Here is a 14,305-nt window from a genome sequence, read left to right on the forward strand (position 1 = left end):
CAACTTTTTTGATTCTCTAAACATTAATCTAACAAAAGGCGCTCTCATAAATACCCAGTGGTTGCTAGGTAATTTCCTGGTTTGACATCATCAATTACAAACAGGAAGTAAATGAATAAACCTAAAAAAAAAAACCAGCTATTCTGGGATAAAGTTTTTAGCACATTTTAAAATATATTTATTTTAACTGCATTTTAATTAATTATTTATATACACCGTATAGTTTAATATAGCGTGTTTCAAGAGCCACAAAGACGCTTTAAATTATTGGAACAAACAACAAGGACAAAAAAAACAAAAAGAAGAAGGAGGTGATGATGAAGGAGGAGGTGATGAAGAAGAAGGAGGTGATGATGAAGAAGGAGGTGATGATGAAGGAGGAGGTGATGAAGAAGGAGGAGGTGATGATGAAGAAGGAGGTGATGAAGAAGGAGGAGGTGATGATGAAGAAGGAGGTGATGATGAAGAAGGAGGTGATGATGAAGGAGGAGGTGATGAAGAAGGAGGAGGTGATGATGAAGAAGGAGGTGATGAAGAAGGAGGAGGTGATGAAGAAGGAGGAGGTGATGATGAAGAAGGAGGTGATGATGAAGGAGGAGGTGATGAAGAAGGAGGAGGTGATGATGAAGAAGGAGGAGGTGATGATGAAGGAGGAGATGAAGAAGGAGGAGGTGATGATGAAGGAGGAGGTGATGATGAAGAAGGAGGTGATGAAGAAGGAGGAGGTGATGAAGAAGGAGGAGGTGATGATGAAGAAGGAGGTGATGATGAAGGAGGAGGTGATGATGAAGAAGGAGGTGATGAAGAAGGAGGAGGTGATGATGAAGAAGGAGGTGATGATGAAGAAGGAGGTGATGATGAAGGAGGAGGTGATGATGAAGAAGGAGGTGATGAAGAAGGAGGAGGTGATGATGAAGAAGGAGGTGATGAAGAAGGAGGAGGTGATGAAGAAGGAGGAGGTGATGATGAAGAAGGAGGTGATGATGAAGGAGGAGGTGATGATGAAGAAGGAGGTGATGATGAAGAAGGAGGTGATGATGAAGAAGGAGGTGATGATGAAGGAGGAGGTGATGAAGAAGGAGGAGGTGATGATGAAGTAGGAGGTGATGAAGAAGGAGGAGGTGATGATGAAGAAGGAGGTGATGAAGAAGGAGGAGGTGATGATGAAGAAGGAGGCGATGATGAAGAAGGAGGAGGTGATGAAGAAGGAGGAGGTGATGATGAAGGAGGAGGTGATGATGAAGAAGGAGGTGATGATGAAGGAGGAGGTGATGAAGAAGGAGGAGGTGATGATGAAGGAGGAGGTGATGATGAAGAAGGAGGTGATGATGAAGAAGGAGGTGATGAAGAAGAAGGAGGTGATGATGAAGGAGGAGGTGATGATGAAGAAGGAGGTGATGAAGAAGGAGGAGGTGATGATGAAGAAGGAGGTGATGATGAAGGAGGAGGTGATGAAGAAGGAGGAGGTGATGATGAAGGAGGAGGTGATGATGAAGAAGGAGGTGATGAAGAAGAAGGAGGTGATGATGAAGGAGGAGGTGATGATGAAGAAGGAGGTGATGAAGAAGGAGGAAGTGATGAAGAAGGAGGAGGTGATGATGAAGGAGGAGGTGATGAAGAAGGAGGAGGTGATGAAGAAGGAGGAGGTGATGATGAAGGAGGAGGTGATGATGAAGGAGGAGGTGATGATGAAGAAGGAGGTGATGATGAAGAAGGAGGTGATGAAGAAGGAGGAGGTGATGATGAAGAAGGAGGTGATGAAGAAGGAGGAGGTGATGAAGAAGGAGGAGGTGATGATGAAGAAGGAGGTGATGATGAAGGAGGAGGTGATGAAGAAGGAGGAGGTGATGATGAAGGAGGAGGTGATGATGAAGAAGGAGGTGATGAAGAAGGAGGAGGTGATGATGAAGGAGGAGGTGATGAAGAAGAAGGAGGAGGTGATGATGAAGGAGGAGGTAATGATGAAGAAGGAGGTGATGAAGAAGGAGGAGGTGATGAAGAAGGAGGAGGTGATGATGAAGAAGGAGGTGATGATGAAGGAGGAGGTGATGATGAAGAAGGAGGTGATGAAGAAGGAGGAGGTGATGATGAAGGAGGTGATGATGAAGAAGGAGGTGATGATGAAGGAGGAGGTGATGATGAAGAAGGAGGTGATGAAGAAGGAGGAGGTGATGATGAAGAAGGAGGTGATGAAGAAGGAGGAGGTGATGAAGAAGGAGGAGGTGATGATGAAGAAGGAGGTGATGATGAAGGAGGAGGTGATGATGAAGAAGGAGGTGATGATGAAGAAGGAGGTGATGATGAAGGAGGAGGTGATGAAGAAGGAGGAGGTGATGATGAAGAAGGAGGTGATGAAGAAGGAGGAGGTGATGATGAAGAAGGAGGTGATGATGAAGAAGGAGGTGATGATGAAGGAGGAGGTGATGATGAAGAAGGAGGTGATGAAGAAGGAGGAGGTGATGATGAAGAAGGAGGCGATGAAGAAGGAGGAGGTGATGAAGAAGGAGGAGGTGATGATGAAGAAGGAGGTGATGAAGAAGGAGGAAGTGATGAAGAAGGAGGAGGTGATGATGAAGGAGGAGGTGATGAAGAAGGAGGAGGTGATGAAGAAGGAGGAGGTGATGATGAAGAAGGAGGTGATGATGAAGGAGGAGGTGATGAAGAAGGAGGAGGTGATGATGAAGGAGGAGGTGATGATGAAGAAGGAGGTGATGATGAAGGAGGAGGTGATGATGAAGAAGGAGGTGATGAAGAAGGAGGAAGTGATGAAGAAGGAGGAGGTGATGATGAAGGAGGAGGTGATGAAGAAGGAGGAGGTGATGAAGAAGGAGGAGGTGATGATGAAGGAGGAGGTGATGATGAAGAAGGAGGTGATGATGAAGAAGGAGGTGATGAAGAAGGAGGAGGTGATGATGAAGAAGGAGGTGATGAAGAAGGAGGAGGTGATGAAGAAGGAGGAGGTGATGAAGAAGGAGGAGGTGATGATGAAGGACGAGGTGATGATGAAGGAGGAGGTGATGAAGAAGGAGGAGGTGATGATGAAGGAGGAGGTAATGATGAAGAAGGAGGTGATGAAGAAGGAGGAGGTGATGAAGAAGGAGGAGGTGATGATGAAGAAGGAGGTGATGATGAAGGAGGAGGTGATGATGAAGAAGGAGGTGATGAAGAAGGAGGAGGTGATGATGAAGGAGGTGATGATGAAGAAGGAGGTGATGATGAAGGAGGAGGTGATGATGAAGAAGGAGGTGATGAAGAAGGAGGAGTTGATGATGAAGAAGGAGGTGATGAAGAAGGAGGAGGTGATGAAGAAGGAGGAGGTGATGATGAAGAAGGAGGTGATGATGAAGGAGGAGGTGATGATGAAGAAGGAGGTGATGATGAAGAAGGAGGTGATGATGAAGGAGGAGGTGATGATGAAGGAGGAGGTGATGAAGAAGGAGGAGGTGATGATGAAGAAGGAGGTGATGAAGAAGGAGGAGGTGATGATGAAGAAGGAGGTGATGATGAAGAAGGAGGTGATGATGAAGGAGGAGGTGATGATGAAGAAGGAGGTGATGAAGAAGGAGGAGGTGATGATGAAGAAGGAGGCGATGAAGAAGGAGGAGGTGATGAAGAAGGAGGAGGTGATGATGAAGAAGGAGGTGATGAAGAAGGAGGAGGTGATGAAGAAGGAGGAGGTGATGATGAAGAAGGAGGTGATGAAGAAGGAGGAAGTGATGAAGAAGGAGGAGGTGATGATGAAGGAGGAGGTGATGAAGAAGGAGGAGGTGATGATGAAGGAGGAGGTGATGTTGAAGGAGGAGGTGATGATGAAGGAGGAGGTGATGATGAAGGTGTGTGTGTGAGTGACAGACTGACCATGTGCTCGCAGGAGGCGGGGCTAGGGTCCGGGTCACTGCCAGGACACTTCTCTGTGAGTCCATCCTTCCTCCAGTGACTCGCCCAGTCCTCCAGAGACTGTTTGACCCCTGAACACAACAACAATGAAAATGTAGAAGAAGAAAACTCACAACAATGAAAATGTAGAAGAAGAAAACTCACAACAATGAAAATGTAGAAGAAGAAAACTCACAACAATGAAAATGTAGAAGAAGAAAACTCACAACAATGAAAATGTAGAAGAAGAAAACTCACAACAATGAAAATGTAGAAGAAGAAAACTCACAACAATGAAAATGTAGAAGAAGAAAACTCACAACAATGAAAATGTAGAAGAAGAAAACTCACAACAATGAAAATGTAGAAGAAGAAAACTCACAACAATGAAAATGTAGAAGAAGAAAACTCACAACAATGAAAATGTAGAAGAAGAAAACTCACAACAATGAAAATGTAGAAGAAGAAAACTCACAACAATGAAAATGTAGAAGAAGAAAACTCACAACAATGAAAATGTAGAAGAAGAAAACTCACAACAATGAAAATGTAGAAGAAGAAAACTCACAACAATGAAAATGTAGAAGAAGAAAACTCACAACAATGAAAATGTAGAAGAAGAAAACTCACAACAATGAAAATGTAGAAGAAGAAAACTCACAACAATGAAAATGTAGAAGAAGAAAACTCACAACAATGAAAATGTAGAAGAAGAAAACTCACAACAATGAAAATGTAGAAGAAGAAAACTCACAACAATGAAAATGTAGAAGAAGAAAACTCACAACAATGAAAATGTAGAAGAAGAAAACTCACAACAATGAAAATGTAGAAGAAGAAAACTCACAACAATGAAAATGTAGAAGAAGAAAACTCACAACAATGAAAATGTAGAAGAAGAAAACTCACAACAATGAAAATGTAGAAGAAGAAAACTCACAACAATGAAAATGTAGAAGAAGAAAACTCACAACAATGAAAATGTAGAAGAAGAAAACTCACAACAATGAAAATGTAGAAGAAGAAAACTCACAACAATGAAAATGTAGAAGAAGAAAACTCACAACAATGAAAATGTAGAAGAAGAAAACTCACAACAATGAAAATGTAGAAGAAGAAAACTCAACAATGAAAATGTAGAAGAAGAAAACTCACAACAATGAAAATGTAGAAGAAGAAAACTCAACAATGAAAATGTAGAAGAAGAAAACTCACAACAATGAAAATGTAGAAGAAGAAAACTCACAACAATGAAAATGTAGAAGAAGAAAACTCAACAATGAAAATGTAGAAGAAGAAAACTCACAACAATGAAAATGTAGAAGAAGAAAACTCACAACAATGAAAATGTAGGAGAAGAAAACCTAAAATGTGTTTAAAGAGTTCAGAGGCTCGATGGAGGCCATGATGGGTCTTTTTATGGGAAAACTGAAGAGGAAATGTACTTATATTATACTTATTTACGTATATTTATACTTATACTAATAATTTGGTTTATTTTCTTGTGGATTTACTGACCGTGGCTGTAGAACTCGTTAAGAGGAACGCCATTAAAGTCTCCGCAGAGTCCACACGTCTGGTTCTGGAACTTGTTATCCAGCTCCAACTGAAGGATTAAAAAAACATTTATGATCGTGTACATGGTATATCATTATTTTTTTGATTATATTACTAAAAATACCACAAATGATTTAAGTAACTCCTCCAGAGAGAACAACGCATCCCGTGCATATATATAATAGTTGTAATAATAGTGGTTTAGAGCTTCACAAACATCTCGAATGCATTTAAAGTGTATCACAGTCATGGAAATATACTTATTGTTCACGTACGAGGAAAGAGTCGGGGCACCACAGGGCGAGGAGTCCCAGAGAGGCCTTGACTTTGATGTAGTTGTGGCTGCGCTCCACGTGCACGCCGCCCTGGCTCCATGGCAACGGCGCTCTGCACACACGACGCAGCACAGTCTTAAACGCAGTAAATGCAGTAAATGTACCTTTCGTATTCGCTGGCTTTATCGGTAACAACCTGCAACACGAGCGTTCACAGCACATTTCATTTAGTCAATATTCAACAATATCCAAGAAAACTAAAAGTGAGAATAAAATAGTTCATGAGGAGCAGAAAGTAAATAGAAAATTATAAGATGAAACTTTATTTATTTTATGGCCACGCCCAAAGGAAAGTCCTTCAAAATAACTCTAAAATCATGTTTGTTACATTTTGTCAGGTAAAGTGGGGTCTGACTCCAGTATAGACTCAAGTATAAATATAAGTATAAGTCGCACCCCGGCCAAAACTATGAAAAAAGGTGCGACTTATAGTCCGGAAAATACGGTACTTTTTAGCAATAAAAACACATGTAAGTGAATAAATACAAGATTATCTCTTTATTGAGATAAGCACGACGTGGATAAGACATTTGTCATCAAACAAACAGAACTCGAAGATATTCACCTCCTTTACCTTCTTTACCTCCTTCACCTCCTTCACCCCCTTCACCTACTTTACCTTCTTTACCTCCTTCACCTCCTTCACCCCCTTCACCTCCTTTACCTTCTTTACCTCCTTCACCTCCTTCATTCACCTCCTTCACCCCCTTCACCTCCTTCACCTTCTTTACCTCCTTCACCTCCCTCAGCTCCCTCACCTCCTTCAGCTCCCTCACCTCCTTTACCTTCTTTACCTCCCTCACCTCCTTCCCCTCCCTCTGCTCCCTCACCTCCTTCCCCTCCCTCTGCTCCCTCACCTCCTTCACCTCCCTCACCTCCTTCCCCTCCCTCTGCTCCCTCACCTCCTTCACCTCCCTCAGCTCCCTCACCTCCTTCAGCTCCCTCACCTCCTTTACCTTCTTTACCTCCCTCACCTCCTTCCCCTCCCTCTGCTCCCTCACCTCCTTCCCCTCCCTCTGCTCCCTCACCTCCTTCACCTCCCTCCCCTCCCTCGCCTCCTTCCCGCCCCTCGCCTCCTTCCCCTCCCTCACCTTCTTTATCTCCTTCACCTCCTTCACCTCCCTCACCTCCTTCCCCTCCCTCACCTCCTTTATCTCCTTCACCTCCTTCACCTCCCTCACCTCCTTCCCCTCCCTCACCTCCTTCCCCTCCCTCACCTCCTTTATCTCCTTCACCTCCCTCACCTCCTTCCCCTCCCTCACCTCGTTTACTTCCTTCCCCTCCCTCACCTCCTTCCCCTCCCTCACCTCCTTCCCCTCCCTCAGCTCCCTCACCTCCTTCACCTCCCTCCCCTCCTTCACCTCCCTCGCCTCCTTCCCGCCCCTCGCCTCCTTCCCCTCCCTCACCTCCTTTATCTCCTTCACCTCCTTCACCTCCTTCCCCTCCCTCACCTCCTTTATCTCCTTCACCTCCTTCACCTCCCTCACCTCCTTCCCCTCCCTCACCTCCCTCCTTCCACGCGAGGCCGAACCTGACACTTTGCACAATAACAGTTCATAACAACAGTTGCGTGTGAACGTGACTCACGCGTCCCCGTTGACGAGCACGCCGTCGCCCGTTATCTCCACCCTCACCCCGTCCAGGCCCAGGAGCACCCTGGTGATGACGGGCCGGCCCCCCTCGCCTCGGGCCCTGCGGACCTGCACGCTGAAGCCCCGCTCCAGGTCGGAGCAGGACGCGGCCAGCAGGTAGTCGCAGTCGGACTTGAGCTGGTAGAGGTCGCCATCGAAGGTCTTGAAGTGGTAGTTCCCCCACGTGCTGCAGACCTGGCAGTGACGCATGGAGCTCACCACTAGAGGGCGGTGCAGAGGCGGAGCACAGGTCACACCGGGACGTGATCGTGAGGTACAGTTCTACACCAGGCTATATCTGTCTAATAACACCATGTAAAGTGTCATTTATTACCAAAGCACTTTCATTTACGCTGAATTTATGCATTTATTTATTATTTAGCGTTTGATTTATGTGAACTTATTGAGTTGTATTACAATGTTCTGACAGTTCAGTGTGTCAGTCAGTGTTTTACAATTCAGTTTGTTATAATGCAGTGTTGTTAAATTGATTGTAAAGAATATGGTGTTTTAAAATGATGTTTGTTGAAATATTGTTGCTGTTTTTTAATTTAGTGCAAAAATATCTGTGTAAAAATGGCCAGTGCCACAAATTCTCAGCTTTTTGCACATATTTTATACACCGGATTTAACAATATTGTATCATAACAGACTTATTTTAAAGCCTATTATTATACACTCATTTTCAAAAGATAGTATTTTTTATATTTTTACTTAAACATTCAATTCACTTAATTCTAATAAAATATAATATGTGAGTATGAAGAAATGCTTGATGATTTGAAAGTTGAAAGTACAATTTAAGAATACAAGAAAAAGAAAATAACCAGCAATTATAATTTAGACCATGAAATATTTAACTAGTAATTTATATGTCGAGATATTAGCAATATTTAACAATAACTATTACACAATTATTAGCAGACGTTCTCATTCAAATGTAAATCAGGGTAATTAGTCAAAGTACGCACCGGGTATTAGTCCGGGCAGCTTGTGGTGCGAGTGCTGCTGCTGGAGTTTGGTTTCTGTGGAAGAAAAGTCACACGTTAAATAAAGTTCTGCTGAGACACGATGTTCAGAGCGGGCACGTACCAGCGCACAGCGGTGCCACGGCCGCACACAGCAGCAGGCACAGCAGCAGGACCAGGCGCTGGCACGGGGGCTGGCAGGGGCGCTGGCACGGGCGCTGGCAGGGGGGCTGGCAGGGGGGCTGGCACGGGGCCTGGCACGGGAGCTTGCTGGGGCGCTGGCACGGGGGCTGGCGGGGGGCCTGGCACGGGGGCTGGCGGGGGGCCTGGCACGGGGGCTGGGGTGCCATGGTGTGTCCGAGTGTGCTCACGAGGGGAAACGGCACGCTTTATACTCGGGGCAGCGGGCGCATTCAGACGCACGTGTTTCTAAATACAGCGTGTTATCTGGGCATGTCACTGTGACTGGGATGGCATTGGTGGCATCATCCACACTTATCATAACTGCTGATAATGAGCAGCACGAGTTTATTCTCAAGAGAACCAGAATGAAAGAGAAGGACATGACGCGTTATATTACATCATATTATATTAAATTATATATTATGTAAACATATGAAATAGGATTAAACAGATTTATGTCGTGTATTTATATATCACTGATCATAAAACTGCACTCTCGCAACTAAAGAGCTGTGTTTCTGTTTCTCTGACTTATTCCATATATTTGGAAATCTAAACTGAATTAAATGCAGTTAATAAAAATATGTATTCTGACGATGTATTTTAAGTGTAGTTTAATTACTCTCCAGCGCTGATGATGAGCGTGAACAACAAGTCAACGGTCGTGGTGTTCACACGCTTTATCTTCTTTATATTCTTTATCTAGAATATACAAATCTGCTTCTTTTAATCCTCTTGTTACATCCTCATCAAAAACATACGTGTTTTCTTGTTACGTGTGAGTAATCTCCATTTTAGGACCTCAGCACCCTTGTCCCAGAAGTGCTCCTCCACGTTTTTAGAGCGTCTTGATTTTCAACTGATCCATCTTAGCATTAGCATTAGCAGCTACAATTTCTAGCCCTGATTAAAACCGCAAACGTTCGCGCATTTTGTACACACATGTTTTTTAATGTTCAAAGTTTTTAAAAAAAGAGTTGAGGTGGAAGAGATGCCGAAACATTTATAAAATCACAATGGGAAACTATTAAAACTATTAAAAATGACAACTAAACGTGTGTAATCTCCCAAATGAGACTTTTCAGTGACATTTCTGCTCTTTCGTGAGTCAAATATCATCAGAATATTGTGATGATGCACAAAAAAAACTTCTTTCGATTTCGTTTTTGTCATTATTATTTGTCATATAATATCATATAGGACCTCACATTCCGTATTTGTATTAAAGCTGCACTGCGTAACTTTCCTGGCAGGGTGTTTTGGTGCAATGTTCCACACTACGGCATCATCGATTTTGCGTTTTTTTTTTTTTAATTTTTATTTCAGATGTTCTAATAAACACCTTCAACAATAATTTGTACTGTGAGTGGGGTCGCCTCTCAACAGATACGACTCGTAACTCGGCCTGGTTGCGTGCTTGTGGGCGGAGCGTTCCAGGCAAAAGACGCGTCGTGCAGCTTTAATGAGTGAAAAAAGACCACTCTGAAAGCTAGCGTACCTGGAGGAAGTACGCTTTTTAATCCAACTCATCCTTAGCAACTCGATAGCACGTACCGTATTTTCTGAACAATAAGTCGCACCTGTTTTCATAGTTTTGGCCTGTGTGCGACTTATACTCCAGAGCGACTTATATGTGATATTATTTGTTATTTTCACACTGACAACCACAAGAGGGGGCTCTAGGCTCTAAGCGACGCAGAAGAAGAATCTGCACTTCCTCTTCCTCTGGAGTTTGTGGAGTTGTTTAGAAGTGACACAGAGGAAGAAGAATTCAGTGGATTTAGTGATTTGGGGTAAAACTGATGCTTTGGTAAACTTGTTAGCATGTTCTTTATGCTATAGTTATCTGAATAACTGTTCATATGTTACGTTAACATACCAGACACTTACCACAGTTCTGTCTGTGCGTCATGTAGCTGAAGGTGTTAGCGTTAGCATACGTCATATAGCTGAAGGTGTTAGCGTTAGCATACGTCATGTAGCTGAAGGTGTTAGCGTTAGCATACGTCATGTAGCTGAAGGTGTTAGCGTTAGCATACGTCATGTAGCTGAAGGTGTTAGCGTTAGCATACGTCATGTAGCTGAAGGTGTTAGCGTTAGCATACGTCATGTAGCTGAAGGTGTTAGCGTTAGCATACGTCATGTAGCTGAAGGTGTTAGCGTTAGCATACGTCATGTAGCTGAAGGTGTTAGCGTTAGCATACGTCATGTAGCTGAAGGTGTTAGCGTTAGCATACGTCATGTAGCTGAAGGTGTTAGTGTTAGCATACGTCATGTAGCTGAAGGTGTTAGCGTTAGCATACGTCATGTAGCTGAAGGTGTTAGTGTTAGCATACGTCATGTAGCTGAAGGTGTTAGCGTTAGCATACGTCATGTAGCTGAAGGTGTTAGCGTTAGCATACGTCATGTAGCTGAAGGTGTTAGCGTTAGCATACGTCATGTAGCTGAAGGTGTTAGCGTTAGCATACGTCATGTAGCTGAAGGTGTTAGCGTTAGCATACGTACACCTATTCACCATGTTCTCTAATCTGTTATTATTTTAAACTGAATTTCAAGAAGAAATGTCTGTTCTTAAGCTTGGGCTGCCTAAGGCCCCAAGTCACTGGGATAGGCTCCAGTCACCCGTGACCCCGAAAGGGAATAAGCGGTAGAAAATAGATGGATGGATGTCTGTCCTTGGTCTTGGATTTTATCAAATACATTTCCCCAAAAATATATACTTATACTCCGGTGCAATTTATAGTCTGAATACGGTAACCTAGACATCATGTGAACACTTCAGAACAGCTTTAGCAAACAGAAAAGTGCAGCTCGAACGGCTATTGCGTCGATAACATGTTTTACAGTTACGTGCAGACGGTCCTCAGCGGCAATGTACAGCGCTTACGAACCGCTTTACTCATTTTACGAGAGGAAATGCGGGTAATGTGGTTTTACGTGGCGCAAAGACCCACAGATACACTGGAGATGCTCCGCTGCAGCCCCCCGGGACGTACCACCCCAAGGACGAGCGGGACAGACTAAACACGAGGGCCCGGAGCGCCCCGTCTGGAGCCGGAGTTCAGATATGAGCACGTGCAAGGTCGCCGGCATCCACGCGCCAACCGACGAGCACGCTCCAGAGAACACTGTTTTATAAACACAGACGGCGGCGGAGAAATGTTTTCAACTTGAATATGTGTCAAAATGAATCCGTGATTATATCAGGTTCAGTGAGGAAGGGTTGAGCCCACGCTCGCTCCTCTTCACATGAAGAAAAATGTCAAAGTCTGAAAAGAAATGTGAAATTTAGATTTAAAATCTGTGAAATATCTGTTTCTTTTTGGTTGGAATAATTTGAAATTTGATATTGAAAAAAATCTGGATTTGTGCTTTGACAATGGCAGACGTGTGGGCCTGCGGTGGTCCTCCTCCCCTGGCATCAGCACCTGGGTATGAGCGCCTGGGCATCAGCACTTGGGCATCAGCACCTGGGTATGAGCGCCTGGGCATCAGCGCCTGGGCATCAGCGCCTGGGCATCATCACCTTGGCATTAGTACCTGGGCATCAGCACCTTGGCATTAGTACCTGGGCATCAGCATCTTAGCATCAGCGCCTGGGCATCATCACCTTGGCATTAGTACCTGGGCATCAGCACCTTGGCATTAGTACCTGGGCATCAGCATCTTAGCATCAGCGCCTGGGCATCATCACCTTGGCATTAGTACCTGGGCATCATCACCTTGGCATTAGTACCTGGGCATCAGAATCAAAATCAGAAAAGGTTTATTGCCATTTGTCGATGAACAAAAATTAGAACATAACATAGAAACTGTCCTGGTGATTCATGCAACACAAACAACAAACATTGAACACTTTATACAGAGACGGCATGATATCAGCGCCTGAGCGTCAGCGCCTGAGCGTCAGCGCCTGAGCGTCAGCGCCTGAGCACGAAGACAGGAAAGAGCAGCACAAACACCAACTCAGAATCAAAGAATGAGCAGCACAAAGTATTCAGACGTCTCAGAGAATAATTTCAGTTAGATGCACCAATACAGGTGCCCTGTGCCCCGGTGCTCGGGTGCCCGTGTGCCCGTGTGCCCGGTGCCCGTGTGCCCGGTGCCCGTGTGCCTGCGTGCCCGGTGCCCGTGTGCCCGGTGCTGATCCAGGAAAATGTGCGGGAGATGGTCTTGTTTTCGGCCTGGTTGGGCCTTTCACTGGATGTAAGATGCTGGTTGAAGTAGCTTTATTTGCAGGACAAATATCAAGCAGTAGCTTGATATAGAACTGCATCGATGTTGTAGTAAATTATACGTTTTGAGGAAAACATAAATGCCGTTTCCAGTCCCTACACTGGCATCAGTTAATATTGATGAAAGCCAATTACCTGACCAGCCCGTCCCTCCCCCATTCTGTTCAAATGTGTTGGGAATGGCTGGTCAGGCAAGAAAGCCAAAGCATCAATGTCCAAAGTGAAAAGCTGGATCATCTCTGTTTATAATAAGACAAAACAACATTTAAATCCTCATAATGATCAATATGAGGAACATTTTTTTTTATTTATTTATACGCATAAACTACATAGTGCTCAGCCGTAATTGTTGATAAGATAATCTCTGTTTGCCCGTGGGATTCCCCAGGGGCCGGTCCTTGGTCCTTATCTGTTCAGACTTTCATATGAAGATATAAATGATATATATGTTTTGGCTCAGACTGAATGAAGCTGCGTCTGATACGTGTGATCGCTCGTGATAGTGAGAGGGATAAAAATACACCATTATCACTGTCAGACTATAACTATAAGGTCTTCTTGTGACTAGTGGAAAACACGTGTAACCGAGTAACTTAAGACTAAATTGAGCTCTGATGTTGCTCCATTATTTTAATAGATTGATGAGAATATATGCGTATCACAAATCAACGCAGTACACGCCGGTCACACGTGTAGATTTATGGGATTATATTATTATTATGTTTTTAGATGCACTGCTGTATTTCAAGAAATGTTTGACCTGACATAGTTTTCGTCACGTTGTAGGCCATTTTATTACAATTCAAACAAGTTATTTGAGATTTGAAGATGATTAAATTCAGGGGTTGACACGGATTATTTGTTTTTTATTTATACTTTATTGATGGTGCAGCGTGTAACTTTCTGGTAGAGGGTCCGTCTACTGCTGCAGAAGAGGATGACGCCAGGGGCCCCTTCTTCTCTTTAACTTTGAACTTTAAAAAATGATTATCCGCCTATAAACATTAGTACGGTGCAACAATAATGCCACAGTTAGTGATTACAGTGCGTCACGTAGGACTCTGGCGTCATCCCTCCTGCTGTGGTCAAAGTATAAAACAGTGAGATGTGATCGCTGCGTGTTGTGGCCTAAGGGTTAGAGTGCACTCTGTCTTTCCTGTTGAGAAGCTTTGTGTCGCCACGAGACCAACGTCCAGGTCAGATTTATGAAGAGACAAACCCATTTTTTTAATAAAAAACACCCATAATAATAATGCCAATGGTTCCAAACCTTTTTCTCCCTGAGACTTTGGCGACTCAAACATTCTGCTCTTAGAACAGAAGCTTTTGAAATATTTCCTCTGGTTATTTTCGGGTTAATAAATATGTAATAGAACAGTAATGATTATAACTTAGGCATAACATCCAGAACACATCCAAGTTAGATTTCACATCATTTACACGTCTCATTTGGATGTTTTTCCTAAGAACTCATGAGGACCTCCCACATTTAGGTGCTGACCACCCGCCTGGGACAAAGC

General features: G+C 43.8%; 1 protein-coding gene across 1 annotated transcript; it reads right to left on the reverse strand.

The window, feature by feature from the left end:
• Positions 1–64: 64 nt before the first annotated feature.
• LOC140381564 (mucin-2-like) lies at positions 65–6,459 on the reverse strand. The gene is made up of 6 exons (XM_072465629.1): positions 6,388–6,459; positions 5,873–5,904; positions 5,709–5,820; positions 5,395–5,482; positions 3,859–3,968; positions 65–76 (listed from the first exon to the last, which is right to left on the reverse strand). Exons 1-6 carry the CDS (start codon positions 6,457–6,459, stop codon positions 65–67), a joined length of 426 nt encoding a protein of 141 aa, XP_072321730.1.
• Between the last annotated feature and the right edge of the window lie 7,846 nt (positions 6,460–14,305).

Source organism: Eucyclogobius newberryi, unplaced genomic scaffold (genome assembly GCF_026437365.1).
Source record: "Eucyclogobius newberryi isolate DKJ021-1_F unplaced genomic scaffold, fEucNew1.0.hap1 SCAF_5, whole genome shotgun sequence".
Taxonomy (NCBI): Eukaryota; Metazoa; Chordata; class Actinopteri; order Gobiiformes; family Gobiidae; genus Eucyclogobius; species Eucyclogobius newberryi.